At 39.9% G+C, this 27,007-nt stretch overlaps 1 protein-coding gene across 4 annotated transcripts in view; it reads left to right on the forward strand.

The window, feature by feature from the left end:
- Window positions 1-27,007, forward strand: part of UNC79 (unc-79 homolog, NALCN channel complex subunit) — a 249,721-nt gene that overhangs the window by 176,964 nt on the left and 45,750 nt on the right. For all 4 annotated transcript variants that reach the window (XM_023511544.1, XM_003787004.2, XM_023511543.1 and 1 more), the window contains 9 exons: window positions 1,086-1,193; window positions 4,726-4,842; window positions 7,334-7,417; window positions 10,687-10,789; window positions 11,921-12,061; window positions 16,942-16,980; window positions 23,933-24,045; window positions 24,134-24,219; window positions 25,129-25,302. In XM_023511544.1, the coding sequence (XP_023367312.1) occupies window positions 1,086-1,193; window positions 4,726-4,842; window positions 7,334-7,417; window positions 10,687-10,789; window positions 11,921-12,061; window positions 16,942-16,980; window positions 23,933-24,045; window positions 24,134-24,219; window positions 25,129-25,302 (965 nt within the window). The remainder of the gene's footprint in view (window positions 1-1,085; window positions 1,194-4,725; window positions 4,843-7,333; window positions 7,418-10,686; window positions 10,790-11,920; window positions 12,062-16,941; window positions 16,981-23,932; window positions 24,046-24,133; window positions 24,220-25,128; window positions 25,303-27,007) is intronic.

The raw sequence follows: 27,007 nt of genomic DNA on the forward strand, positions 1-27,007 counted from the left end.
TGTATGGTGGATTTCCCTGTGGCAGGGAAAAACTATGAGAAGGATGAGACAGAAATATCATTAGCTTAAGAACTCAAAGCCATGTAGAATGGGCGTTCCTGAATTACAGCAGAGTGTAGTCATGGAAGCCCATCGTGGTGACTCCAAGTCAGCAAGATGCACTGCAGGATCACCACGGAGTGCTGATTAAAATGACAAATTTTGTAAAGAAGTTAGGTGGTTTGCTATGGCAAAGTGTTAAACTCTTCAGAAAGTTTTTAAAAAATCATTTGCAGTTACCTATAATGGTGTGAGACAGTTTCTTTCGCATTACTGATAGATTAAAAAGCAAGTATTATATACAGAAAATATTTCCTTTTAGACTCAACATTTGTCAGGCAGGAGAACAAATATTATACTCTGATTTTTGCTCAAGTAGTAAAATCTAAAATCTGATTTAATCATGCATATTTATTCCAAATTAAGTATAGTCTCAGCTCTTAAATTGCTCATGGTTTAGTGAAGGTCATAGTCAAGTACACAGGCAATTACATTAGGGTGTGATAAGTTTAGATCGGTTAAAGACAAGATGTTCTGTAATTACATAAAAGGAACACCTGACCCGGTGTTTTTGTTTGCATATTTCTAGGGAGAGAGATCCTGGAAGGCTTCCTGAAGGAGGAATTTTCTCTATAAGTGGAGATGTAAATGATGAGTAGGAAATTGCCAGACAAAGGGACAGATAGGTGGAATGAACTATTAAGCGTCTTACATATTAGATGAAAGGAACTTGAGTGTAGAGCAATTAAGTGCCTTGTTCCAGGATCTGCATTGTGAGCATGCTGAGCTTTCCCCTGTAATGTGCTATTGATCTTCAGCAGGCACATCCACAGATGCAGAATGTAATGTATAATCAACTCTCCATGGAACTTTGAAACCAGGTGCATGTAACTCCATGAGAGTAATTATTATACACGTACTAGGGCCCGAAAGTTCATAAAAGATTTGAATGGGTATAGTAGGCAAGAGGGAAAAAGACATGGAAAAGATTCTTGAACTTGCCTTTAATCAGTGTCCTGAGTTTTAAATAATATTTCTGCTTGTAGATTCCTCTACTAAAGGACTTTCGACTTTGGAAATGCCACGAGAGTCCTCATCTGCCCCTACATTAGAAGCAGGTGTGCCGGAAACCAGTAGCCATTCCTCAATATCAAGTAAGGTTTCCTCTGGTGATCACTTCATCTGTACATTGATTTTGGAATACTGTCTGCTGCTTTGTTTTTAATTTTTGCAATACTGTTTTTCTTCTTTTCTAAATGTGTGTTTGTTTCCTGGGTGACATTATGTTGTATGCTCTCAGAGACCCTGAGGTGTAGTATGTCCCACTTTTGTTCACATCTCAGATGTTTGATAAATCACTATGATTATACTTTGGCCAAGAATCCTAATTTGTTAAGAAACAATCACTTAGCAAATGGAACTGGTTTCGGGACACGTGAAAAGCACTGTTTATTTTACATGGAGTACCATTATTTAATTTGAATCACCTCTATCCTGGACAAAATCTGATCTAGGTTAGCATAAAATAAATGTGTCATATATCATGACTAGGTCTAGCCTTTTTGCTTTGGAAAATAAAAATCTCATAACGTTTTACAGGCTCTATAGGCGGCAAGTGTTTTGAGACTGCCTTCTGTTGCTGTCTCCTAGATTTTGTCCTTAAGGAGCTTGAGTTCTATTAAAATTCCATAACAGTGTCCACGTGGCACTGGGGTCAAATAAGAGACGTTAGCTTGGGACATTCTTAACAGAAATCAGAGATACAGAGGTGCAAGTTCTGTGACCCTTTGTCACATGAGCTGACACATTTTGTGTTCTATGTGGACATTGCCTGAAAAGCTATTTAATTTTCATTTGACCATTTTTTTAAAATGAGAAGGGTCCTGAAAAACCAGATAAAGATCTTAATTTAAATGCTGGACTGGTAGTACGGAACATCATCATCTTCCTTATTCATTCATGCATTCATTTATTCAGCAGCTATTTATTAAGTGTCTGCTGGATGTCAGGCACTGTGCTTGGCACTGGGGATCAAAGATGTTTAAATGAGACACCCCTTGTTCTCCAGGAGTTTACAGTCATAATAGTAATGATAGCTGCCATTTATTGGCTACCTACCATGAGTCAGGCACTGTGCAAAGTGCTTTGCACGTGCTGTTATCTGACACATCAGCACTGCGTGGTGGATATTCTTGACTGCATGTTATAGATCAGGAAGCTGAAGTTCAGGGAGGCTAACTGACTTGCCTAAAGCCATACAGCCACCAGGTGACAGAGACAGGAAATGATGCTAGGGCTGGTAGACTTTCCATCCCTTGTTCTTTTGTAGTATGCCACACTGCCTCAGAATAATTCAAATTCAATTCTAACAAAGATTATAGAAATGATAATGAATCGTTTCCAACTGATAGTTATTTGCCCTTTTGGTAGCAAAGAAGAACAGCTAGTTTCCAAATAGAACTGTTCTTCTTTTATCATAAAAATCTCTTTGACAATATGATAAAAATGCCCATTTTTAAGTCCACATACTAAAACTATGAAAGTGTATCTCTTCCTCCTAATTTACATGAGAAAAAAGACAGTTATGATTTAATAAAGGAAAAAGGAAAAAATATTAATAAAAATAAATAAAAATCAGGAAAAAATTCAGATAGTGAATTAGGGTATAATTTGAGATAGGATGATTAAGTTAGCGGGACTCTAGTGCTAATTAAACGTGTATCGAGTGTATTATGATTCCAACGTCACAACTGAATCGTGCCTTTCTGATTTAGCTTAGCATGTCATTAGATTTCCATTTTTTTTCTTCCTTGCATTCTATAACGCTTGGTGGTGTGCTCTTGGAGGCATAATCCCTTAGCAAAACATTAAGAGTTTTTACTCTCAGGGAATTCTGCTGTCTTTAAAAATATCTGAGAATTAAAGAAACTACTCAGGGCAGCGCCTGTGGCTCAAAAGAGTAGGGCGCCGGCCCCATATGCCAGAGGTGGCAGGTTCAAACCCAGCCCTGGCCAAAAACTGCAAAAAAAAAAAAAAAAGAGAAACTACTCAGTTGCTAGGGGTTTTAAATCCTTCTTTGATTGAGTCTGCTAGATGTTGCTAATTTCTTTTCTTTCTTTCTTTTTTTTTGATGTTGCTAATTTCTAAGTTTGTCAAATCCTTTAAAACATTTCTGCTGTTAAATTTTCATTGAAGCTGCACTTTTCAAGTGAGTCATAAAATTGTAAATTTTATCAATCAAGAACAAGAAATAAGAGCTGTTTAATGTCAGGTCAAATAATCATTTCCGTGAATTCCATTCATATGGACTCCAAGACACAGAAATTCCCATCATATTCTTCTCCTTTGATCAGTTTATCAGCTGATTATTTTGTAGCTAAACATGCCATGGTTACCACTAATCAAACAACATGCTAATTACTTTAAAAGTGGTGTTAAAATTGATTTTACATCACACCAGGATGCTGCCTTGGTACTGTGATTGTGAAACCTGTATATGACCTTGAAGGGTTTCAGGGGCCATATAGTCATCCTAGTTGCTGCCATCCCCCTTCTAGGACATAAAACTCATGGCTTTGTTTCTGAGATCATCTTTATAGAAGAGTGAAAAACCCTAAGTTTTCAAATATCCAGGTGTTTGGGATCATGTAGAAAAGCCACATTAGTGATGTTCTGCCTCTCACACTGGGCTGGTTGGTAGGGATTGGGTGGACCACTCAGACCAGAGGTGGCGAGCTGCTTTCTAACCCAGCCATCCCCTGGGAGAAGTGCTTGTCATTGTTTTCTGGTTTGGAAATGCTGATAATAACTTGACATTTCACTGGTGGGCCTGCTAAACAACAATGACAACTACAAGAAAAAAATAGCTGGGCTTGGGCGGTGCCTAGGGCTCAGTGGATGGGGCTCTGGCCCCATATACTGAGGGTGGCAGGTTCAAACCCAGCCCTGGTCAAACTGCAACAAAAAATGGCCAGGTGTTGTGGTGGGTGCCTGTGGTCCCAGCTACTTGGGAGGCTGAAGCAAGAGAATCACCTAAGCCCAGGAGTTGGAGGTTGCTGTAAGCTGTGACGCCACAGTACTCTACTGAGGGTGACAAAGTAAGACTCTGTCTCAAAAAAAAAATAATAGCTGGGTGTTTTGGCAGGCATCTGTAGTCCCAGCTACTTGGAAGGCTGAGGCAAGAGCATTGCTTAAGCCCAACAGTTTGAGGTTGCTGTGAGCTGTGAAACCATGGCACTCTACTGAGGGCGACATAGTGAGACTATCTCATAAAAAAATATTTATTTGCTCCCATTTCTCTCTCTGAAAATTGGAGTTGATATACACATCCTGCTGTAAAGCATACTTGCATGCATACACACACATTGTACACACGTATGTGGGGACCTCATCGGCATATGGTGAAATCTGAAACTATGTATGCCCAAGAAAGAAAGTTAAGCTATAAATTCAAAATAGTATTATCTGTCTTAAATACTTTTTGGAACACAGCAGAGTGTGTTAGTTAAGAAGTAAATGAAAGTAATATTTTATTTAGTAGTTCATTTGGACAGGAGCATACAATTTATCAAAAATTATGAATAACTAATAAAGGTGAAATTAAGGTTCTGTATGGATGTGTGGAGCCTTTGTGTGCTGTGGAAGTTTATTTCCCCTAGTAATCATCTCCTAATTTCCTCCATATAGCTCAGTATAGGCAGATGAAAAGGGGATCCCTGGGAGTTCTGACAATGAGCCAGTTAATGAAGCGCCAGCTGGAACATCAGTCTAGCGCCCCCCATAACATCAGCAACTGGGACACTGGTGGGTCAAGCTTTTTCTTCTTGTTTTACCTTTTGGATTAGCTAATGCCACTTTCTCTGTGTCCACTCTGCTCCCTTGTTAAGGAATAGATTTTCTCTCTTGTTCTTAGTTTCAAATAATTTTTTTAAAAAATAATAAGTCTAATAGAAATAATATTTTAAATATTATTTGTAAATAATAAGTCTATTAAAACTTTCCAAGTGTTCTAGAGTGACACGTTCTTCCACCAAGGTTGACCCAACTCTTTTTTTCTCTAAGACCCAAATTTCAGATATTGAGTTATCCATCTGGGGAGGAGGGAATGGGGCTATAATTTCATGATGCAAATTAAAAGAAACACAACAGGATATCAATATTCTCTGTTTTATAAACTATAAAATATCCCCCACATAAAGTAATATTAATAGTCACAGTAATAACAAATGTCAGCTGACCGGCATGCTCATCTCCAGTGGGTTTGGGAAGATGGGGGTCTGTGTTTTAGCCAGCAAGGTCACCAGGCTGCAGCAGCGCACCCCCATGCTCAAACGATGGAACTGCATTAATTTTAAAATAAGAGTTGACTGCCCTGCTATATACCGTGTCTATTTTAAATGTGGCCACTCTGCATTTTCTAACTTTGTTACCATGTTCTGCACATGTATGCCCTTGTCAAGCCAGTAATTCTCCTTAGGGCTTGTCTTCACTTCTTTTTGGTCTTCTGTAATTAAATGGGTCATTTGAATTATGAAATTATATATGCAAAAGCACTTTGAAACATGCTTGCACTATGAAAACTAAAGGTTTATTACTGTGATAGGCTCTGGGGGCCAACACTTGGGATCAGACTCGGTGTTTTGATGAGTACTTTCTGGCTACAGTTAAATGAGATTAATTTAATATTCTATCTTGTGACTATGAATTACAATGTCCACAAAACCAAAATCTTGTGATACTTTTATTTTTTTAAGGCATAATATTGATATACACGTCATCTTATTTGTCCCCATTATTCTTAGAGCCTGAGTTGAGTGCTAGCCCAGATAACTAAATCTCACGTATCATACCCAGTCTTATATTTAACAGATAATTTCAGCTTTCCTGGACTTTTTAAGGGCTTTTAACATTTTTAAAGGTTTACAATTTGCTGTTCATTTGAGTGATGATAGTAGTTTTTTGCCAACAGGCAAAAACAAGAGGAGAAAGACACTAGCTAGCAAACCTTAAGAATTTACAGGGCTGGAGCTGAGTTTTTCTGTTCACACCAAAGAGGGCTATGATTCTCTCTTTACTGAGATGCTGCTAGCTTTTGGTTGGTTAGGTCCTCTAGTAAATAAATGCTCATCTTCTGTTAGGCTGCTCTGGGGGCTCTCCGGATTATTTTACCCAACTATTAGGTCCAGAGCAAATGGCTCAGCCTAAGGTAACCATTTTAGATTCTGTGTATAATTATAATCTGGTTTGTTTGACTTAGTTATAGAAAGCCAAATGGATCTTAATTTCCAATCCAAATTTTAATTGGAATAATATCTACATGCTGCCAAATAACCCATTTAACTGAATTTTTCACTTTTTAACCAAACTTCTACCATATTCACGTCCCCCCTAGGTTTTCATTTAATACTTCCCATTTACGTGCTGTCTGAATTTCTTTCACCTGAGTTTTCCTGGACTGATTTTCCATCATCCAAGTTGCTTCTGTAGTTCCCAAATCCTATTAGAGCTTCATCTCAATATTCTCATTTTAATTAGTGCCATAGAAAAGTGTTCCCCAATCTAAGCCCAGAGGAGCGTCTAGGACTGTGCAGTACAGTGTAAGGTGGCATGTCACTCTAAACCACATGTTGGTGCAGTGACTCACGTGTCTCCACAAAACTAAATCTGGCCTTGCAGACGCACTGAGAGAGGCAGCCCAAAACACGGGTCGTGATCAGTCCACCTCGGCGTGCACCAGCTCGCTCACAGCACGCTGCCTCTTCTCCATCCACGCACACTGGATACCTTGCTCCTTTGCCTCATCTTTTGTGTGAACGAGTGTTTTTGAAGCGCCACTCCTCCATTTCTGGCCCCCGAACTTCAATCGCGCAGTCCAGCGTGTGCCATTTCCCTCTACCAGTCCCACATGTTTCCTATACTACCTTTTTGGCCCACTTCCCCAAATGATCACTTATGTAGTTTTTATCTGTATGAAACATTTCTTTCATGGCCGTGACATTAGCCTTTTGTTTCCTATCCGAACAGATGAGATTTAAGCTTTTCTGGAGGTTGGGGGGTGGAGCGGTGGTCTGGACTTTTTTGCGACGGTCACATTTCTTAGCATGGAACCTCAGGTTGGCAGTGAGACCCCAAACAACCCCACCCTAAAATCTAGGATGGTTCCTATAAGTATTAATAATCAATAGTAATTAGTGGCCAAACAAATGGCCCCGAGAGATAATTGGTTAAATTCTTTGTATTCTAAATTGTGTTGAGCCGATCACATTGAAAACTGAAACTCTCTGTTTATCCACAGAACAGATACAGCCCGGGAAACGCCAGTGTAATGTGCCAACATGCCTAAACCCTGACCTGGAGGGACAGCCGTTGAGAATGAGAGGTTAGTGGAGTCACAGAGGCTCAGACTGTAAGAGCTAAAAGAGACTGGACATGACCACCATCTGGTCTCCCAGCAGGTGCAACAGCCTATTCCTTTGCAGCTCCATGAGTGGGGCCAATCTTTCCTTAAACCGTCCAGGGATGACATCTCATCTTTGAACATGATTGACAGTTCTTCCTTATAGTGACATTCTAACCCTAGGAGACACATGAAACAATTCTAGTCTCTCTCACGTAATTTTTTTGACATTTGAAAATAGCCACCCCTTGCTTAATTCCCTTAGTCTTCTCCAGACCAGACATTCCTGGGTCCTTCAGTTTTCCTTCTCATACATAATAGCTTTTCGGATCATCCTGTATTTGCTTTTCTGGGCATGGTCTAGCTTGTCTGTATTTCTTCTAGAATGTTGAGGTCATAGGTGAACAGCTTCTTTTCAGCTATCTGAAGTGTACATTGAAAATATCCACTTGACCTTACGCTGCCTGTGAAAAAAAGCTGTTCTAAGATCAGAATATTTACTCTCAAAATTCATTCCATGAATTTTAACTACCAGAGTAGTTAATCATTACTTTGTTCTTTTGTAATTCAGAAGCAAGCTCACTTATGATTGGTTAAACAAACAAAGAAACAAACAAAGAATTATGACCACACCTCTGTCTTCCTTTCTGCCTTTCTCTCCTTCTCCTTATACATTATTCTGGGCTCCCACTCCAGCAGCACTATTTAGGAAGCCATTGATTCCATTGATTCCATTCCACTAAGCCAATGCCCAGTGACTTAACCCATCTCCTTTTTTAGATGACTGCCATAAATACTGCATCATATATTCTGTGTTGTCATATAGCAAAACACTTCACAATGCTATTGTCAAAAATACCTCTTTTTGGCCAGGCATGATAGCTCACACCTGTAATCCTAACACTCTGGGAGGCCGAGACAGGCGGATTGCTTAAGGCCAGGAGTCTGAGACCAGCCTGAACACCCCATTTCTAAAACTAGTTGGGCACTGTGGCGGGCACCTGTAGTTCCAGATACTCAGGAAGCTAAGACGAGAGGATCACTGGAGCCCAGGAATTGGAGGCTGCTGTGAACTATGATGCCACAGCAGTCTACCAAAGGCAACATAGTGAGACTCTGTCTCAAAAACACCCCCAAACCCCACCAAAACAAAAAATCCTCTTCCTTGGCATTTTTATCAGTGAATAGTTGGTTTGAAAACATCAACTGATTTTGAGTCCCTCCCTTTCCTTGACTTTAATTGTGATTATTATAGAACAGTAATTGGTAGTAATCTTCCGAAACCCTTGATTCAGAGTTTGTTTGTTTTTTTAAATCAATTTCTTATGTTCCTGGCCAGTCTGTGCACACATCACCATGTATCTTATGTGCTGGATTTTTTCACCTTTGGCATAGGTATTTTGGCATATAGTTGAGATGGTCTGTCAATGATCAAAAAAAAATACAGTCCTGGATTTAAAACTTTCTGTGTTTTGGTTTCTTGAAGCAACTTTCATGCTGCTTATCATACTATTTAATAATCAATTGTGTCTTCATTTATCTTGGGTTAGTGCTTGCCTTTTCTTCTATTAATAATTTTGCAGTTATGTTTGTAATACTGTTGCTTCCACTCAAGGCAGCGTGTCTGTGAACCAACTGGAGATGTTTGTCAATGACGTGCATAGGTGTACTTAGGAGTGTTATCTCAGATACAGCTGATAGTATAGTGGGAAAATTTGGATTCCCATTTGGGGACTTAAGAAGTGGCCTAAAGATATTTTCAGATACTTTCCATTTGGGTTTGTAGGTCTCCTGCATCTTAGAAATACATTTTGTAACCTTTGACCAGGCCAGGGAGTCTGTGGTGTAGAAACATCTTGACTTTTCAAAGGCTTAATACCATTTTTTCCCTTTAGACTGAAACACATTGCCCACTTGGCTAGGTTTTTAAGCATTTTATTTTGATTCCTTTGGAAACCAATTCTCTGAATCACTTTCCTTCTTTTTTTTTGAGACAGAGTCTCACTCTGTCACCCTGGGTAGAGTGCTGTGGCGTCATAGCTCACAGCAACCTCAAACTCTAGGGCTCAAGCAATTCTCTTTCCTTAGCCTCCTATAGGTGCCCCCACAACGACTGGCTATTTTTTTGTTGTAGTTGTCCTTGTTGTTTGCCAGGCCCGGGCTGGACTTGAACCCATCAGCTCTGGTGTATGTGGCTGGTGCCCTAACTGCAGAGCTATAGGCGCTGAGCCCACTTTCCTTCTATTTAAGGAAAACTCAGACAGGCTCCCTCCTCACCTCCAGCACCAAGTTACAGTTCCTCGATGAGACACAGATTATTTAATGACCACAGAGTTTTTCTGCCTTCTCTGCTGTTTGAATAACTCAAGTTGCAGTTATCGCTTTGTAGAACATGCCATTATTCTGGACTGTAACTCTGGGGTTCCTCTGGGAGTGCCTCATTTCCGCAGTTCCCAGGGAATCTGTCTAGCACTAGCAGCTGTTGTGATGGAGAGCAGCCTCCTTGCTCTCCAAATAGAGTTGCTCACCCCTGGAGCATGTTGCTAAGATTCCTGCCTCAGATTTCTTTGGAGGCATCAAACTGCAAAGTTTTAAACACTGTGATAGATAGACATTGGATGAAGGGGAGGGAGTCACTGGTTGGTTCCTTCAAAACACTTGATACTTCATTCATAAATACTTCCTTTTGAAAAATGAGGTCTTTTTGTTTGGGGGCTTAGGGTATGGATTTCCAGAGTAGAAACTGGCACTGATATTTCTTAACTCAAAGATTTCCCCTTGCGTAAGTGTGTGGAGTTCTGAGATCTTATTCCATCCCAAATTAGCAATACTTTAAATGTGGATATTTGTCTGTGATTTTAGAAATGTAGTGCTGTATGGGCAGCTTCTATCTGTGCCTAGAAGCCTAGAACAAAGCCTGTAACTCACTTTAAGGGTGCCCCTCATCCGTTCCCCCTTTGGTTCTCACCTTTGCCCTTGTACCCTGATGGCACACCTGCACCCTTTTTAACTTTTCCAAAGTCAAGAGGCGAAGGGAGAGAGAGAAGTCCAGCTCTTAAAAGTACACAAGCAGAAACAAATCGCAATCTTTCTTGACTTCACTGTGCTATTGAGTATTTTTCACAATAAAATTGGGATGTCCAAGTTGCACTCCTGGACATACAATCTTTGGAGGGGTTGTGGGAGAATAGGGTCTTTCTTGGTCCCCTAGGAGGGTTTATTCACTGGTTGTCCCTTTGCTGCTTACCCAGGTGCCACCAAATCCAGCCTGCTGTCAGCACCCAGCATAGTCAGTATGTTTGTGCCTGCACCCGAAGAATTCACTGATGAACAGCCCACGGTGATGACGGACAAGTAAGCTCCCATAGTGATTTTCTTTACCATGCTTACAGAATTCCATTTGGTCACCGCATAGCCGTTAAGTGTTGATATGCATAATCCCATATTGTATGAGCAGCTTCCATTTATGCGTAAGTGTTTTTCTTTTTTGGATGAATGCAAACAATGTCACTCATTGATTTCCCTAGTAGTAATTTCACACCAATAGAATCCCTCAACTGGAAACTTCAAACTGTTAGGAGGATGCGAATAAGGATGAGCCTTGATTCTTATTCTATCCACCATCAGAATTCACTCTCTGAATCTCAAATTGGGTATGTCATCTCCTATCCTGGCAGCCTTCAAAATCTCTAGATTTCTTCTAGGGTAAGGTCCAAGTTCCTTACTTTATTAGATTTTGATGGTATGGCCTTACCACTCCTCTCCAGGAATGCTTTCTCTAGCCCCCCTACCTTTTCTAGGTCATGCCTGATGTCTTCTCTTTTCCGTGATTTTATAGGTGTCCTTCTTTCTATACTTTCTCTGCCTAGCGAACTCCTATTCATGCTTCAAAGACCCAGCTTAAGGCAGAGTTCCCCTGATCCCACTAGGCAGAATGAGTTATGATATTTTCTGAGTTTTGGCACATCTTCCTATTCTAGCACTTAACACATTGTATTTTAATTATTTGTTTATACCTGCATGTTCAGTGATCGTTTGTGAGCTCCTTAGGGACATTTCTTCAGTATTTTGTACTGTAAGCTTCCAGTATATTGCCTGGCACATAAATGCTTATTTAGTGGCTATGATAAAGAATAAGACTTTGTAGTATGTCAAGTTTAGACCGATCATCCCAAGCACTAATTTTACATGTATAAAATCCGTCAACCAGATAGTCCAATTGGTGCTCATTCTAAAATGGAGCAGGAACTCATGTGTAGGCCAGATGCTTATGAGTTGAAGAACATCTTCAGGAAAAGGACCCTTCATGATCTCAGGTCATCTCTGTGTCTATTGTGATGGTGGCACTGGAGTCTCCTACTTACCATTAAAATGGGGCCACTGATCCTATTTGAGGCTTCTTCTAAGACCCACCAACAAGAGCTGTGTGTGTGTCGACCATTAACCTTGAAACTGTGGTTTCTTTCATTCCTGGTTTGTTGGCAGATGCCATGACTGTGGGGCCATTCTTGAAGAATATGATGAAGAAACCCTCGGGCTGGCCATTGTGGTCCTCTCCACGTTCATTCACTTAAGCCCAGACTTGGCAGCCCCGCTGCTGCTGGACATCATGCAGTCTGTGGGGAGGTGAGTGGTGGCTTCTGTTCTGTTTGGTAGGCAGGTTCATCACTCAGTCTGCATCTCAAAGTAAAAACTGCCAGATCAAAAATTCATCTTCAAGATGCTTGGTGTCGGGAAGATCAACTTAGACTACTTTTGAAAACCAATTGGACTGATCTTTTGATTGAATTCTCCATCTGTGTGGGGTCATGAGTCATAATGAGGCCAGAGGAAACTGCAGTGAAAAGGCAGTGTGGTATCCTCCATCACTCTGTGTGCTGATGTTTGTAACCAGGCTCAGAACAGTCAGTCATTCATACCGTTTTTCCCCCAAAATAAGACCTACCCAAAAAATAAGCCCTAGCAGGATTTCTATGCATTTGTTAAATATAAGCACTACCCCAATAATAGGTCCTAATGATGGGTGTGGCTATGCAGCATATCTGTATAGCCACACCATGCATTTCGGCACAGAGCGGTAAGGAAGACTGGAATACCTTTCATTGGCCACAGCTCCTTTCTCCAAGCCATTTGCACTTGTGCTGGTGCACACGTGGTAACCGCGGTCGCAGGCATCCTATTGTGCACATGCAAATGGCTGGGGCAAGGAGTTCACGCATTACTAGTGCCAGCCCCACCAACAAGGTCGTCTCCCCTGTCAGGTTCCAGAAGAAGATGACTTAACTGTATTTGAATCAATGTAGATTGTTGTATTATACTTAATAAAAATAAGACATCCCCTGAAAATAAGCCCTAGTGTGTCTTCTTGAGAAAAAATAAATATATGACAGTGTCTTATTTTCAGGGAAACACAGTAGTAGCAGCTGGGAAGTATTAGCTATTATTATTATTTCTCTTTACCTATTTTGAGAAGGATTCTCTAGGCATTTTTGTAATTTCAAGGGCAATTTGCTTAACTATTAAACCTAGGACTTTGTCATGTGGGGGGACATATGGCAGTACAGCAGACTACATTTCTGATAAAGGAAGGATATACATGTTTGGGAACAGGGTCCTTCAACCTGACCAAGGGGAGATCTGTCTTAGTTGCTTTGAAGGGGTTCACATGAAGAAAATTCTATTTAGTAGAGAGGGCATTAGAAGAGAAATGATGCATTTCATGGATGTGAATAAAGTTCATATTCAGCAACAAACTCTCGTCCTTACCCGCACAATTTCTAGTAGAGAAAGGAATTAAATGACACATACATTTATTAAATTTACAATCTGTGCCAACATGGTGCTGGGTCCTTTAGGCTGCAGGCATTCAACCTATCTCTTGCCCTCAAGTCCTCTGTGGCCTGGGTGCTGAAGAAGAAACTTACTGTATGGAGTCGTGACTAGCCAGACAAGGTAGGGCATGATTAAGTGCTGTAATAAGTGGTAGGAGTGCTAAGTGCTGTACAAGTTCAGGATGGAAAAGATTTCTTAGGGAAGGTCCAGCAAGATTTCTTAGGGTAGAGTTTGAACTGGATTCTGCAAATTCTTGGCATTTGGAGGGAAAATGAATGAATCTAAATGGAGCTAAACTTTAATTTTTTTTAAAAAAATGAAAAAAGGCTGATTTCAAGTTAAGGAGAAATAGGAAAGCATTATAAATTCCTTTATCCCAAACTACATGACTCCCTCATCCCTTCCCCCTGGTTTTATTGTGGATCCTTGGCAGTCATATAGTCAGAGATAGCATAAAAGTAAGTCTAACCATCCCACCTCTTGAAAGTAGCCAACATGCAAAGTAAGTGATGAATATGGAGAGATGGAGAGATAAGGAAAGCTAAATTATTTCATTTAAGACCTTTGTTTGTTTGTTTGTTTGTTTTGTTTTTTGAGACATAGTCTCACTTTCTCACCCTGGGTAGAGTGTCGTGGCATCATCATAGCTTGGAGCAACCTCAAACTCCTAGGCTCAGGCGATCCTCTTGCCTCAACCTCCTGAGTAGCTGGGACTACAGGCACCTGCCACAAAGCCCAACTAGTTTTTCTATTTTTAATAGAGACAGGGTCTCACTCTTGCTCAGGCTGGTCTCTAACTCCTAAGCTCAGACAGTTCACCTGCCTCAGCCCTCCTGCTAGGATTACAGGCGTGAGCCACTGCGCCTGGCCTTAGGACCTTAATTGTGACCTAATCATAATTATAGAATAAATGTTGTATCAGCTATCAGCAATGCTTGTAGAGTTGAGGGTTTTTTGATGCAAAAGCTCAGTTCCTGCCATCATTACTTTAAAATTTTTGAACAGATAGAATTATTGTTCCTGTCTGTCACCGTGTGAAATGGCTGGTCTAAGTTATTATACAGGAGAATTTGTTTTAGTTTGTTTGTTTGTTTGTTTGTTTGTTTTAACGTAAGCCAGAGTAGTTCATGTTCAAGCACTGCCAGCTATTAGAATGGAAAGAGAAACAGATGAGCTTTGAAGAAAAGCAAGGGGAAAATGTAGCAGATACAGTTTTTAGGTATTTTTACACACATATACTCAAAGCTCTACCTCCTTTGGGTAGACTTGCTCGAGACAGGTAGTGCATTTAATGCAAGCTGCCACAGTTCTAAGCAACCTCAGCCTACTCACCAAAGCTACCAAGAAAACTGATTCAATCGTCCCCTAATTCAGGCCTTCCTTGCATGTCTCGATTCCACCACAAAGAACAGATGAGGCAATGTGGATTTACAGACATATGGTTTATTTATGCACATTGCGACCACAGGAACCATTCCCAGGGTGTTCTCCGAGTTTATAAACTCAGCATAGACCTTTGGTTATCACCTCTGCTTTTCCAGATGATCTCGTACTTCCCTGTCTACTTGCATTCCTCTTCAGCTTTGCCTACCCCCTTTTCTAGGTGCAGCCATTAAGATCACAGTTGCTACTCCCTTTCTGGAGTGTCACCTGTGCTGATTTTGTGAGGACCTTTTTTGCTTATCTATGGTGACAGATACCACAAAAAGTGTGCACAGACTATTTTTGCTAACCCGCTGTCATTAGTATATGTATGTACTGTATACCCCAAGACAGCTCTTATTTTTCCAACATGTGGCAGAAAAGAAGAAAGTTTGGAAACCTGTGGTTTGCCCATGCGTATTTGATTCAGTGCCATCATCATGAGAGTGTCCATAAACAAGACAATGGAGGCTAAGTGCCTGTAGCTCAGAGGCTAGGGTGCCAGCCACTGCACGAGAGCTGGCAGGTTCGACCCCAGCTTGGGACTGCCAAATAACAATGACAACTGCAACCCCAAAATAGCTGGGCATTGTGGCGAGCACCTGTAGTCCCAGCTACTTGGGAGGCTGAGGCAAGAGAATTGCTTAAGCCCAAGAGTTTGAGGTTGCTGTGAGCTGTGATGCCACAGCACTCTACCAAGGGCGACAACTTGAGACTCTTGTCTCAAAAAAATAAAGAAATAAAAAACAATAAAAACAACTGGAACGCTGTCTGGTATTAGTGGGTGCCAGCTACAGAGAGAGCCTGTAGCCCTCTCTAAATGGGTTCTTGGCTCAGTTCACTCTTCTACTTATAGTCTTAATAAAGTAAATAAATTTGCAGCATTCTCCTTATTTGCTTTTTCAGTATCTTACTGGTCAAGACATGTTCTTCTAAACCAACCAATTAGTACATTCTCTTTCTACATGATAATATAGAATATTTCCACATGTACAAAACTATATAATTATACATTTCAGAAATTATATGCTGTATATTGGTTGTACTCAACTAATAGATTTCTCTTCTTAACATAAAGATTTCCCTTTCATCTTTTCAACCCAACAGTTAGCTGACAGTTGCTCCTGTTAGCAATTCTACTATCTTAGAGAGCAGTGTTTTCAACCTTTTTTATCTCACGATACACTTGAACCTATAGTTAAACTACTTTTTTTTTTTTAAATCATAGCAGTGTATATTAATACTATCATGGGGTACAGTGTACTGTTTCTCTATACAATTTGAAATACTTTCATCCAACTGGTTAACATAGCTTCATGTCTTTTTCTTAGTTATTGTGTTAAGATACTTATATTCTACATTTAGAGAGATTCACATGTACCCTTATAGGATGAACCATAGGCATGATCCCACCAATCACCCTCCCTTCACTCACCCCTCCGTTCCCTAGTAGGGCTGAGTACATTGGATACTTTTTCTTCCATTCTTGAGATACTTTGCTTAGAAGAATATTTTCCAGCTCCATCCATGTAAACATGAAGAAGGTAAAGTCTCCATTTTTCTTTATGGCTGCATAGTATTCCTTGGTGTACATATACTACAATTTATTGGTCCATTTGTGGATTGATGGGCACTTGGGCTTCTTCCATATAGTTAAACTTCTGTGGCACACTTAAATTATGGTGATAAAAGAGTAAAAAAAAGAAATACACTTACTGTGCTTTGAACTTCTTTTGAAAATAATTTAATTAATGATCTTTAAAAAATTTTCATGGAACACCTAAGATCCTCTTGTGGCAAACCAGTGTGCTATGGCACACCGGCTGAAAATCACTGTTATAGAGACTTTTCTAATTTGTGGTTTGTTTGTAGTTAGGTTTCAGAGGTTGTATCAAGAAACAGATTTTGAGTTGAGTTAATATGGAGATGAACTAGGTCAAATGTTGCTCTGATAAATGTCTAACCTGGCTCAGATGCCGTTTTGTAGATTGGCTGTGTGGTAGAAAACCAACTTTAGCTGCGTGGCTCTCCATGGAAATGTCTGACTTGATACAGAAAGCAGGTCTCGGGGACTGTGTTAACCCTGGGGACTGACAGCTGAATGGGCCCCTCTGTCCCTGGGCAAGGGAACTGTCAATGGTTACACATCTTCCCATCTAAATCTGAGCTGCAGCAGGCCCTACTGCGATGCTAAGGTATTTTTTCATGAAAACCTAAGACGTCTGTGTGACTCTGTTTACTTTATTTCCTAGATTGGCTTCCAGCACTACTTTTTCTAATCAAGCAGAAAGGTAAGGCCCTAAAGTGAGCCCAAATTTCACTTTTCTTTTTGTGCCCTGTGCATGTTCCCCCTGTGTCTGAAACCTTGGTGTGTACACCATGGAAGTAATATTGTTAGGTTCCGATTGTAGCTCCAGAGAGCACTGATTGTTCCTTTACTATTCATTCATTCATGTATTCCTTTTAGTTGACAAATAATTTTAAGCCCACCCTGTGGCTAGATATGTAGGTCTTAAGTGGGGGTAAAATTGACGTGATTCCTGCCCCTTATGGGGCTTACAATCCACTGGGGAGACCAACATGAATAAAATATTTGTGCAAATTTATAACTATAAACTGTGCTAAGTGCTATGAAGAAAACATAAAGAAAGACTTATATAACATAAATTCATTCGACATTTATGGAGGGATTACTAGGTCCTGAGGACTCAGTGGTTACCAAAACAGCAAATCCTGCCACTCATGGAACTTACATTCTCCTTGAAGAAGGAGAAAATAAGCAAATTAATCAACAAGAAAATTGATAATGTAATTTAATACTGCTTAGTTCTAAATGCTGTGAGACTTAATCAAGTGAGTCCAGGAGATAGAAAGTGACTGGAGGTGATATTTTAGGGAGGATGGTCAAGGACAGCCTCTCTGCAAAGTAATATGTGAACAAAACCTGAACAAGGTGAGGAGCGATCCAAGTAGCAATTCCAGAACATTCCAGGCAGAGGGCGCAAATGCAAAGTCTAAGTCTGAAAAGTGCCTTGTATTTGGGGAATAGGCCAATACGGCTAGAGCAGAATGAGTATGGAAAAGAGTGGTAAGAGGGGAGATGGACAAGGTGGTAGGAGCCAGACTGGGTGGAGCCCTGCGGGTCATCATAAGAGTCTGGCTTTTGCTAAGGGAACAGGGAGCCACTGGAGTGACAAACATGCTTTAACTTGTGTTTTGAAAGGATCACTCTCTCTTCATATCACAGAATCAGAGTGGACTGGGATGTGGGAGTTCCTAACCAATGGGCATAAAGTTTCAGTTAAGAAAGACAAATAAGTTCTGGAGGTCTGTACAGCACTGTGCCTACAGTCAAGAATAAAGTATTGTGCCCAAGAATGTAAGAGGGAGATCTTGTGTCAGTAGCTCTTACTACAATACATTTCTTTTAAAGAGAAAGAAATTTTTTTTGGTCTCTGTTGAAAACAGGTCACAGAGACCAGTTTGGAGACCATATCAGTGGTTCAGGTGAGGGGATAATGATCTAAGGTAGTGAGAAACAGTCATGGTAAGGATATATTCAGAAAAAGTTTGAAAGGAGAGCCAAAAGAATTTGCAGACACACTGGATGTTGTGTGTAAAAGAAAGAGAAGAGGCAAGAATGACTCCCAGGTTTTCATCTGAACAGCTGGATGAGTGGGTGTGCCATCTGCCGAGATGAGCAAGCCTAGATGGGAGGTGGTGCCATGAGTGGGTATCAGCAGGTAGTCCTGGTCTGGTCTGGGAAGTGGTAGGGGAGGGACAAAGGAAGGATGTTTAAACTAAGCTCTGAAAAACATGGGCTTTAACTTAATTATGGAAATCGCTGTGTGAAGAGCACATGCAAAGGTCCTGGGGTGGTAAAGAACCTAGTGTGTGGGGCAAACTATGAAAAGTCAGTGTGACCACAGCACAGAAATGCAAAGTTTTGCCGAAACTGGCTTGCCAGATTGTGTGGGGCTCACAAAGCACATTAAATATTGTGGGCCTCCTTCTAGCAGCAGTAAGAGGCCATTGAAGGACTTTTAAGCAGTGAGATGTATGTGTGTAGCATGCAGAAAGTCTGCAATGGGAGAAAGAGCCAGTGGAGGGCAGGAATGGACACTGTGTTGGACTTTGGGCACGTTGATTTGTTTGCCTTCGCTTTTTCAGCTATAAAAAGAGAGTCTAATATATGCCCTTCTTGTGCTAATGGGGTATTTTCTGCAGGTCAAGTGATAGTGTATGTTTGATAGCGTAACTGTAGCAGGTCCTACAAACATTAGATGATATTATTGTTGACACTGCACTACTGTAACTTATAGTTTTAAGAACACTGACTTTTCTTTCTCATGTTCTATCCTGTGAAGGAATTCTTAAAAAACCCTTTTTTCTTAACATTTTTTTGATGAAAAATTTTAAACATAGTTGGAAGTTGAAAGAATTTTACAGTCAACACTTAATATACCTATCACCCTGTATCCACTGCCCAGCCATCAATCCATGTTATTTTTGGATGTATTTCAAAGTGAACTTCAGATATTAGTATACTTTTTCCATTAATTACATCAGCAAAGTGAGCATTAACTGAAGTTCAATTTTGGATATGGTTGTTTCTTCCCCCCGCCCCCGTAGCCGAGGCATGATTAACAAATAAAACATTTATATATTTAAGGTGTACAACATGACATTTTGATGTGTGCATATATTGTGAAATGATTACCCCAATCGCGCTAACTAACATATTCTTTACCTCATGTATTTACCTTCTTACTTTCCGGTAAGAACACTTGAAATCCACTCTCTCAGCAAATTTCACATATACAATATGTTATGTTATTTTTCACTACAGTCACAGTGCTGTACATAAGTCTGGCTCCTTCATGAAATGTACTTACAGGAAGGTATACAAATCTTAAATGTACATTCAGTGGGGTTTGATGAATGCATATATCTGTGTAACCCAAACGGTCCCCTTCACTCTCCGAAAGTTTCCTCACATAATTACAGCTAATTTACACACCCCCAGAGGCAAATACTGTTGTTTTGTAGGTTAATGTTGCCTCTTCCAGATGTTCCTGTAAGTGGAATCATACTCTGTGCTCTTTTGCACCTAACTTCTCTTACACCGCATAACATTTTGAGATTTATCCCTATCGTTGCTTGTATCAGTAGTTTATTTCTTTTTCAGAGCTGCATGCTATCCCATAGTTTGTTTATTTTCCTATTGAAGGACTTGTGGATTATTTTCAGCTTGGGGCTATTAAAAAATATAGCAGTAATGAACATCCTTATACACGTGTAAGCCTTTGTAAACAATTGCCATTTCTTCTTTTTTTAAGGCAAGCGTGAAATAAAGTTTATCGAGGAAGAGAAAGATAGGTTTACGGAAGGTTTACAGAGCAAGATAAACTCACCATAGGTAGCAAACGGAATCCTTGCCATGGGAAGTAGGCAATGGGGCCAACAAATGCCATTTCTCATGGGTAAACATTTAAGAGTGACATGATTGGATCGCAGGTGTATTTTTAATTTTATGACACATTGCCAGAACTTCTCTTAAAGTGGTTATACCATTTTACATTCCCATCATCAATGTATGAGACTTCTGGTTGTTCCACATCCATGCCCAATTTTGGAGTTGTTTTTTTTTTTTTTTTTTTTTTAATTATAGCCATTCTGGTGGGTCTGTAATGGGTATCTCATTGTAGTGTTCATTGGAATTTCTCTAATGAGATTTTTTCAAGTATTCATTGACTCTTTGTATTCTTTTGTAAAGTGTCTGCTCAAATCTTTTGCATATTTGAAATTGGGTTGTCGTCTCTTTTTTTACTGAGTTGTCGGACTTCTTTATATATCCTGATAACCAGCTCTTTGTTCAATATGTTTTGAGAATATTTCCACCCCATCTGGGGTTTGCTTGCCTGTTCCTTTTCTGAATAGTATCTTTTGCTGAGAAGTTTTAAATTGAGATTGAATTCTAACTTATTAAAGCTTAAAAAATGTAATTATCGCTTCCTGTTGTTTGTCTAAGAAATGTTTGTCTACCTCCAAGTCAGGCAGATATTCTCCAGTGTTTTCTTCTAAAAGCCGATGGTTTTAGTATTTATATTCAGCATTTACATGATCTATCCCAAATTAATTTTTATGTATGATGTGAGGTAAGGGTAGGTGTTCCTTTTTTTTTTGGCACTAAGTCAAGTTCTTTACTTCCCAGAAGTGATGGCTAAAGGGAGGAAGAAAGAGGAGGGTGAGAAGAGGAAGACAGAAAGAACCAGAGGGAGAAAGGAGGTGGGAAGAGAGGGGACAGAGGTGTTCCTTTTTATCCCGTGGGATATTCAGTTATTTCAGCACCATTTAAAAAAAAAAGATGTTTGCTTTCCTTTTTGGATAAAATTCAATTGCTAAACTATAAAAACTATACATTGGTGGGTTTATTTTTGGGTTCCCTATCCTGTTCCATTGATCCATATGTTGATCCTTAAGTTAGCACCACACTGTCTTGGTTATAGTAGCTTTATGGTAAGTCCCAAAGTCAACTTTAGTCACCTTTTTCAATATCGGTTTAGGTATTTAGGTCCTTTACATTTTCATGTAAATTCTATAATAGGCTTCTCATTTTTTATCCAATAAAAGCACAGCAGTATTATACTGAAAGCATAAATCATTTGTACGTAACTGACATCATAAAAATATTGAATCTTCTAATTTGTGAACATGGTATATACATCCCCATTTCATCAGGTCTTCTTTAATTTCTCTCAGCAGTCTTGCACATCTTCTGTTAAATTTATTCCCAAGAATTTTATGGTTTTTGATCCTAACGTAAATGGAATTTTAAGAAATTTCATCTTCAACTTTTTTGCTGCTATACATTTAAAAATTGGTTTTTGTATCTTAACATTGTATCCTAGCTAAATTCATTTATTAGTACTAGCAGATTTCTTATGATTTGATTTGGTATAAAAAATATTATGTATGAATAATGACAGTTTGACTACTTTTTTCCTAAGCTTTAAGCATTTTATTACTTTTTACTGCCTTATTGCAATGGCCAGGACTGCCAGTACAAAAACAGAGGTGTGAGGGAGGGCATCCCTGCTTTGTTTCCTCTCTTACAGAGAAAGTGATCAATATTCACTATTATTATGTCAGCTATGGGTTATTCTGTTGTGCCAGGAGTTCCACAAAGACTACCCTGCCAAGCAAGTTAAATTTGAAGAGGAGTCCTTTTATTGAAGGGCCGACTGGCGACTGCCTCAGTGTCCCAACATGGGGTTTCTGAGAGCAGCCCCAAATGCTTCAGGGGTTGGGTTTTTAAGGCTTGGTCTGCGTCCTGGTTGGCATGCAGGCTATCCAGGTGCATCTGGGTAGTGTAGCAAGCAAACATTGTATAGAAGCAGAATTTTGCAGTTAGTTGGTCATACGTTATACATCTTTGATTTAATATTTTCCCCCATACATCTTAATTTCAGTACTTTCCCCACCTGATATTATTTAAAAGTCAGTCTGGGAACAGTTGGTACCTCCCGGTCTGTTTCCCAGGGAGTTAGCCAAGCAAGAAACTTGGAGTGATCTAGAAGCAAGAAATTAATTAGTACTTTCTCATCTATCTTGGGAATGAACTAGACTTATTTCTTTTCTTTTCTTTTCTTTTCTTTTCTTTTCTTTTCTTCTTTTCTTTCTTTTTTTTTTTTTTTGAAAGCTTGCAGTCTGGAAATTTACCAGGAGTTAACTGGTATTTTTCCATTCTAACCTAGGCCTGACACCTTTCTGTCTTAGCCTAGGCCCACTAGGCCTTATCAATTCAAAGATGTCTTTTAGCAAATTGAGAAACTTCCTTTTATTTAGTTTGAGTTTTTATTATGAATGTGTTGACTTTTGTGAAATGTATTTTTGCATCTAGTGAAATAATCAAAAGGCTTTTATTGTTAGATATAGTGAATTTAATATACTGACCTATTTTTGAGTGTTAAACTACTCTTACATTTTGGGATAAACTCTACTTGTTTATGATATATATTCTTTTAATCTATAGCCGGAGCCAATGTCCAATGTCCATAAGGACTATAGGTCTGTGCCTGTTTTTTCTACTTTTGTTCTTTTTTGTTTCCTTCTTTGTTTTTAAGAGATGCAGTCTCACTCTGTTGCCAGGCTGGAGTGCACTGGCATCATCTTACCTCACTGTAGCCTCAAACTCCTGGGTTTAAGTGATCGTCTTACCTCAGCTTCCCAAGTAGTTGGGACTACAGGCACATGCCATCATGTCCAGCTGATTTATTTATTTATTTTTTGGTAGAGATAGGATTTTACTATGTTGCCCAGGCTGGTCTCAAACTTCTGGCCTCAGATGATTCTGGCCTGACCTCCCAAAGTGCTGGAATTACAGGTGTGTGCTACAACACCTGGCCTCAATCATTGTTTTTATTTATTTTGATAATTCCCTTATCAAATAGATGACCACTCCTTTATTTTCTGAAGTTATGATAAATTTGGTGTTATTTTTTTCCTTAAGAACATTTTGACCTAAAAATTTGAACTACTATTTCAATGTAGACATGCACAATGAGGCAATAATTAGCATAATTAAGCAGGACCGTTCACCCTTGATCCGGTTTGATTTTTAGATTTCCTCTTTCTTCCTTCTGGTAACTTACCCCCTACCTACCTCAGGAAATATCCTTTCTGGTAACTTCGGTTAAGGGGCAGGACCACAAAAAGATCTTTCGGCTTTCTGTTTTGACATGCAGAGGTGTACAACGAGTGAAGGGAAAGCTGTGCCGGAGTCCTGTCCTTTTTACAAGGTCCAGCTCTGCTGTCCAAAGAAAACATCCCAGATGTCCCAATGAGAATCAACATCTCTCTCACTGCACTTTTTCTCAAAGAAGCTCTTAGCCAATGACATTTTTCTGGTAGGCTCTTTCTGACAACCCTTATTCAGGGTTCTAGTCCTGACTCTGCCATTCTCTGGACGTGTGACCTTTACAGGTCACCTTTCCCCCTTGGCCTCAGAACCATTCTGGAGGCCTAAAATAAGTCTGGGACTGGTCTGGCGTTTCATGGTTCTTTCTTTCTAAAAACATACTACTAATAAGGATTAGGTTTGACAAGACTATTTCTTCTCACTGATGGAAATCACAATGACATGTTCTATAGGAGGGCTGAGGCGTAAATGCCTAACTCTAAATAAATGCCTGGCATGCTCTCAGGCCCATGCTTGTCTTTTCTCTCCCTGTTCAATCCCAGCATGATGGTCCCTGGCAATGCAGCAGGGGTGGCCAAGCAGTTCCTGCGCTGTATCTTCCATCAGCTGGCCCCCAACGGCATCTTCCCGCAGCTGTTCCAAAGTACCATCAAAGGTAATTCATCCATTGAGGATCCAGACACTACCAATTAGACTAGTCCCTGAAACTCAAACACTACTAAATCCAATTGTTGACTTTCCAGATGGGACTTTTTTACGGACCTTAGCCACGTCTCTAATGGACTTCAATGAGCTGAGCTCTATTGCTGCCCTCAGTCAGCTCTTGGAGGTAGGTTTGCTGTAATGACACCCGAACCCCTGCCAAAATATCATGCTGTGCTGGAGTCACTCCATACAGTACTGCTGTGGAAGAAAGCCAAGGTCATTTAATTAAAAAGAATAAACCTAAAACTTTTATATTTACAATTTAAAATGCTAAAATTTAAATCACTTAAATTTTAAAACAATTTAAAAAATTGTTAAGGCATAGGAAAGTGTCACTTGGACATAGCTGTTTTGTGTGTATTCACTGTTCATTTAAAGTTTTTAAACACTTTCAACTAAGCTGTGGATGCTAGCGTTGTGCACACACCTCCACCTGACTAACGAGTTTTCCAAACACAGAGCGGTGCACACGGAATCCAGAGACTGGGGTTGAGTTTCCGCACTGCCTGTTCATTGTATCGAGAAACTTTGATTCAAGGTCGAGCACCACTTATTGCTGTATCGTGAGACTCTGAGGGAGATGGCTTGCTTGTAATGGAGTGTTTTGTTATGAAACTTGAATTCAAGTCCCAGAGCCATTGCTTGGTAGCCCTGTTAGTTTGGGGTTTAACGCTGATTGCTGGAAAGAAAGCTGCTGCTCCTGTAATTTTTACTTTGTCCTGGGGAATTCTTGCCAGGAAATACCATTCATTCTCAGCACCTGACCACACCAACTGTAGATCCTTAGATGTTTCCTATTTCTTGCTCACATTTCACCTCTCACTGAGTGAAAGAGAAATTGCTCTTTAGTTTGTCTGAACAGGTCAATTTTCCTCTGTATTACTCCGGTCTGTCCATGGTGGTTGGTCTATATAGTAGACACTCTGCACGCGTTTGTAGCGTGACTATGTGATTTCTTACACTGATCTTCACCAAACTATATGAATTCCCATGCTGTTTCAGCAGTTGATTGTCTATGCTTTTGTGTTTTTAGGGTCTAAATAACAAAAAGAATTTACCAGCAGGGGGTGCTATGATACGCTGTTTGGAAAACATTGCTACCTTCATGGAAGCTTTGCCCATGGATTCGCCTAGTAGCCTCTGGACCACCATAAGCAACCAGTTTCAGACATTTTTTGCCAAGCTGCCTTGTGTTTTACCTCTGAAGGTAAGCTGAACTTAGGATTTCATTTTAAATTACTTTCTTACTGTTTTGAGACCATCAATTTATAGAGAACGACACAAGAAGCCGAGTCTTGGGTGATTTAATGTATTGCAAAGGACTATAAGGAATCTGTCAGCCATGAAAGGGAGGTAGTTATTTAGGTTATGCTCTCCAATATTAGAAGGATAGCAATATGGAGTGGGTATTTAGCTCACTGATTATGAATATGATCGGTGATTACATGTTACCCGTTGATTTTAAAAAGACCAGGAAGACATTACTAGCTCATGTTTATCTAGAAACTTTTCTCAGATGGATATTAAGTAAATAAAGAAATAGTTTTGTCTAAAAGGAGCCCAGACATATGATGTGAAGTTTCAATTTTAGATAATTATATAAAGAGAAATGCTCGCTTGTGTGTTTGTGAATAAAGTACTTGCAGGACCAAGATGATATTTCTGTTTGATTGCTTATCCCCCACACCATACTATCCCCTGAGAATACACATTAAATTATCTACCTGGAAATCTGGTGGCCCATGGGTGATTATTGACGTGAACCCAGGAAATATAAATCAAAAGTCTGTGCTGTTAAAGCTGGGAGAAACCTGTAAGAATCCTCCTTTTTAATGCGCCTGTTTTCCAAATGGGGGACTGTGAGTTTGGAGATGATCTGACTTGCTGAAACAGCTTGGTAGTGCCAAAGTGGAGATTAGAACTCAAGTCTCCTGACTCATGTTCCAGTGCTCTTTCCACTAACAGACTCCTAGCACTCTTTTAAGGGGTGAGTTGAAAGCATTTACATCTCTAGAGCAGGGAGAGAGGAGATGGCTGGCAGTGGCATTGCTGGCTTTGAACCTCACCTGTGCCTTGAGGCTTTTTGTGCTTTCTCTTTGCAGATCACAGATAGAAATGTTTAACTCACAATAAGATGAATCACTTGTCGATCTGACAAGGGATGTTACCTGTTGGTGGCTCCACTTCTGAAATGAGTATTATATGTATGTAAATATACATGATAAAGATAAACTACCTGGGTTAATACCTTTTTCCAAATCGACCTATACCTCTAATAGGATCTATAAGGGGGGATAATTCAGGGACCCTTCGCTTGGTGTGCGCTACTTTGTGTTTGAAGTTACTGTGAGGAGCAGGGGTTCAGAGGAGGGATTTTTACTACCTCTCATGTTCTGTGATTCTTGTCTGCACACAAATCTGGAGTAGCTGAATAAATCCAAGCAAGGAGGATTAGCCCTTTGAAACTGAGTATGTGTACTGCTACTGTACATGTACACACATAGGAAACCAAGTGCACACTTTATAATATGGGCACACAGAGCCTCCCTTGGACCAGAATGCCAATCAGGGCCATTCACTGCTAGAGAGTCACACTTCTAAAAGAAAGAGTGGGGTAGGTATGGCAAATTCCAATGCCTATATGCAGATGTGATAAAATATTTAACTTAAACGCTGAGAGTAAGAAGCTGTGTTAGCTGTAAACAACTGGTATACCTAATTTGCAATGAGCCCTGCGGTAGGGACTCTGCCTCCAAGGTTAATGAGTGAAGTGGAGTGAGATGATAAGATAATAAGGAGAACTGAGACCCTTGAGAATTGGAATGTACCAGTCCTTCTACCAAGGTCAGCTGCAACTCCTCCTCTGTTCTTAGGGAATACAGACCTCATGTTGTTGGTCTCCCTATCCCCCC

This window comes from Otolemur garnettii, unplaced genomic scaffold (genome assembly GCF_000181295.1).
Source record: "Otolemur garnettii isolate 467f Iridium unplaced genomic scaffold, OtoGar3 scaffold00020, whole genome shotgun sequence".
In the NCBI taxonomy this organism is placed as follows: domain Eukaryota; kingdom Metazoa; phylum Chordata; class Mammalia; order Primates; family Galagidae; genus Otolemur; species Otolemur garnettii.